This window comes from Nothoprocta perdicaria, unplaced genomic scaffold (genome assembly GCF_003342845.1).
Source record: "Nothoprocta perdicaria isolate Ctin4 unplaced genomic scaffold, notPer1 scaffold_683, whole genome shotgun sequence".
Classification (NCBI taxonomy): Eukaryota; Metazoa; Chordata; class Aves; order Tinamiformes; family Tinamidae; genus Nothoprocta; species Nothoprocta perdicaria.
Genome location: NW_020455958.1, coordinates 21,884 through 23,316, shown reverse-complemented (window position 1 = coordinate 23,316; position 1,433 = coordinate 21,884). Strand labels below are relative to the sequence as shown.

At 57.0% G+C, this 1,433-nt stretch overlaps 1 protein-coding gene across 1 annotated transcript in view; it reads left to right on the top strand.

The window, feature by feature from the left end:
• Positions 1–472: 472 nt before the first annotated feature.
• Positions 473–1,433, top strand: part of LOC112956918 (zinc finger protein 541-like) — a gene marked incomplete at its 3' end in the record, with an annotated part of 9,501 nt that continues 8,540 nt past the window's right edge. Inside the window, exons 1-3 of the mRNA XM_026050400.1 lie at positions 473–476; positions 905–1,103; positions 1,283–1,402. Coding sequence (XP_025906185.1) covers positions 473–476; positions 905–1,103; positions 1,283–1,402 — 323 coding nt within the window. The remainder of the gene's footprint in view (positions 477–904; positions 1,104–1,282; positions 1,403–1,433) is intronic.

Below are 1,433 nucleotides of genomic sequence, written 5' to 3'. Positions count from 1 at the left end.
GCCCTTATAGGCGAGGAAGGGCCCCGCGTGCGTCTGCTTGCGGGGTAAGAATAGCGCCTTCCCCTTTCCTATAACGGGCTCCAGGTTGCTGCAGCGGAAGCGCTCTGAAAACACCCCCTTGCTGGGTTTTACCTGCAAAACGCTGTTCCCGTCGATGACGCCACGAGCGAGAATTATTTCTCCTTCACAGGAATTTCGCTTCTGTCCCGTTTTCTTAAAATTGTACCCTAGGCGGGCGGGTGTTTTCTTCAGGAGCCCTTGCGCCCTGCTCTCCAGCTGGAGAGGGGAAGTTTGGAGGCATTAAAATGACAGATTCGCTAAATGTGTTGGGAGCATCGATATTACTAGCTTTCCCCGGAGACGTTCTGCTGCGTTCCTTGTGCGTTTCAAATTCCCTGCGGAAGGGATGAAGCCAAATGGGCTTTTTCTAGGCCTACCATTAAAAGGAGAGTAAAACACTCTTCTTGGGGGAATGGGTAAGTTAATTGGTAACGAACGGAGGAGCGTACGCAGTTTTGATGACTTGAAAACAGCACAAATTAAAGCCCTGAAGTATCTGCACTCAGGTAGGAAAATGAGGCATAATTCTCCTCTTTTTTTTTTTTCCAGGAAAGGGGAAAAATGGTAAAATTAATTGCAATTGCTGGTCCGGTTAAGTGGCTGGAAATATCAGGGCGCGTTGCAAAGTGTCCAAGGGTGGAATCCCAGTTTATGGAAACCTTGGGAATAAAGCATTGGCAGGGCTGCAAACTGCAGCGTTGGGGGCAGATTTCTTTTTCCCCCCCCTCTCCTTTCCATGCGGAGTTTTGAAAAGAAGCGGTTTTTATTGGGAGTAAAGGGAGGAGCGTGGCGTGGAGGCGGCAAGGGGCGCAAGCCGGGGGGTGTCGTTTCTCCCTCTCCGCAGAGCTGGCGCTTCCCGCCCTCGGCGCCGCGGAGGACGCCGGCGGCCCCGGCGCGGCGCGCGGCGCCGTCCTGGACTGCAGCCTCTGCGGGAAGGCGTTCGGCAGCGCCAGCGCGCTCGCCAAGCACCACGCGAGCCACAGCCAGGAGCGCAAGCACGTCTGCGGCGTCTGCGGCAAAGCCTTCAAGCGCCAGGACCACCTGTACGTAGGCGCCTGCCCTGCACAATGTATAGAATCCTGTAGGAGCCGTTGCTCTGCAAGCTGCAGCGCTCCCTGGAATCGCACGCTTCCCAGTGCCGCGAAGCGGCAGAGCTGTGGAATTCTTTAGGTTAGATGTATAGGATTCTGCGTTAACGTGCCCCCCGTCTCGCTTGTGGCAGGAGCGGGCACATGCTGACGCACCAGAAGACGAAGCCGTTCGCCTGCTCCGAGAAGGGCTGCGCCAAGAGCTACTGCGACCACCGCTCGCTGCGGCGCCACTGCGAGCTGCAGCACGGCCTGTGCGGCGCCAAGGGGCCGCGCGGCGAGGAC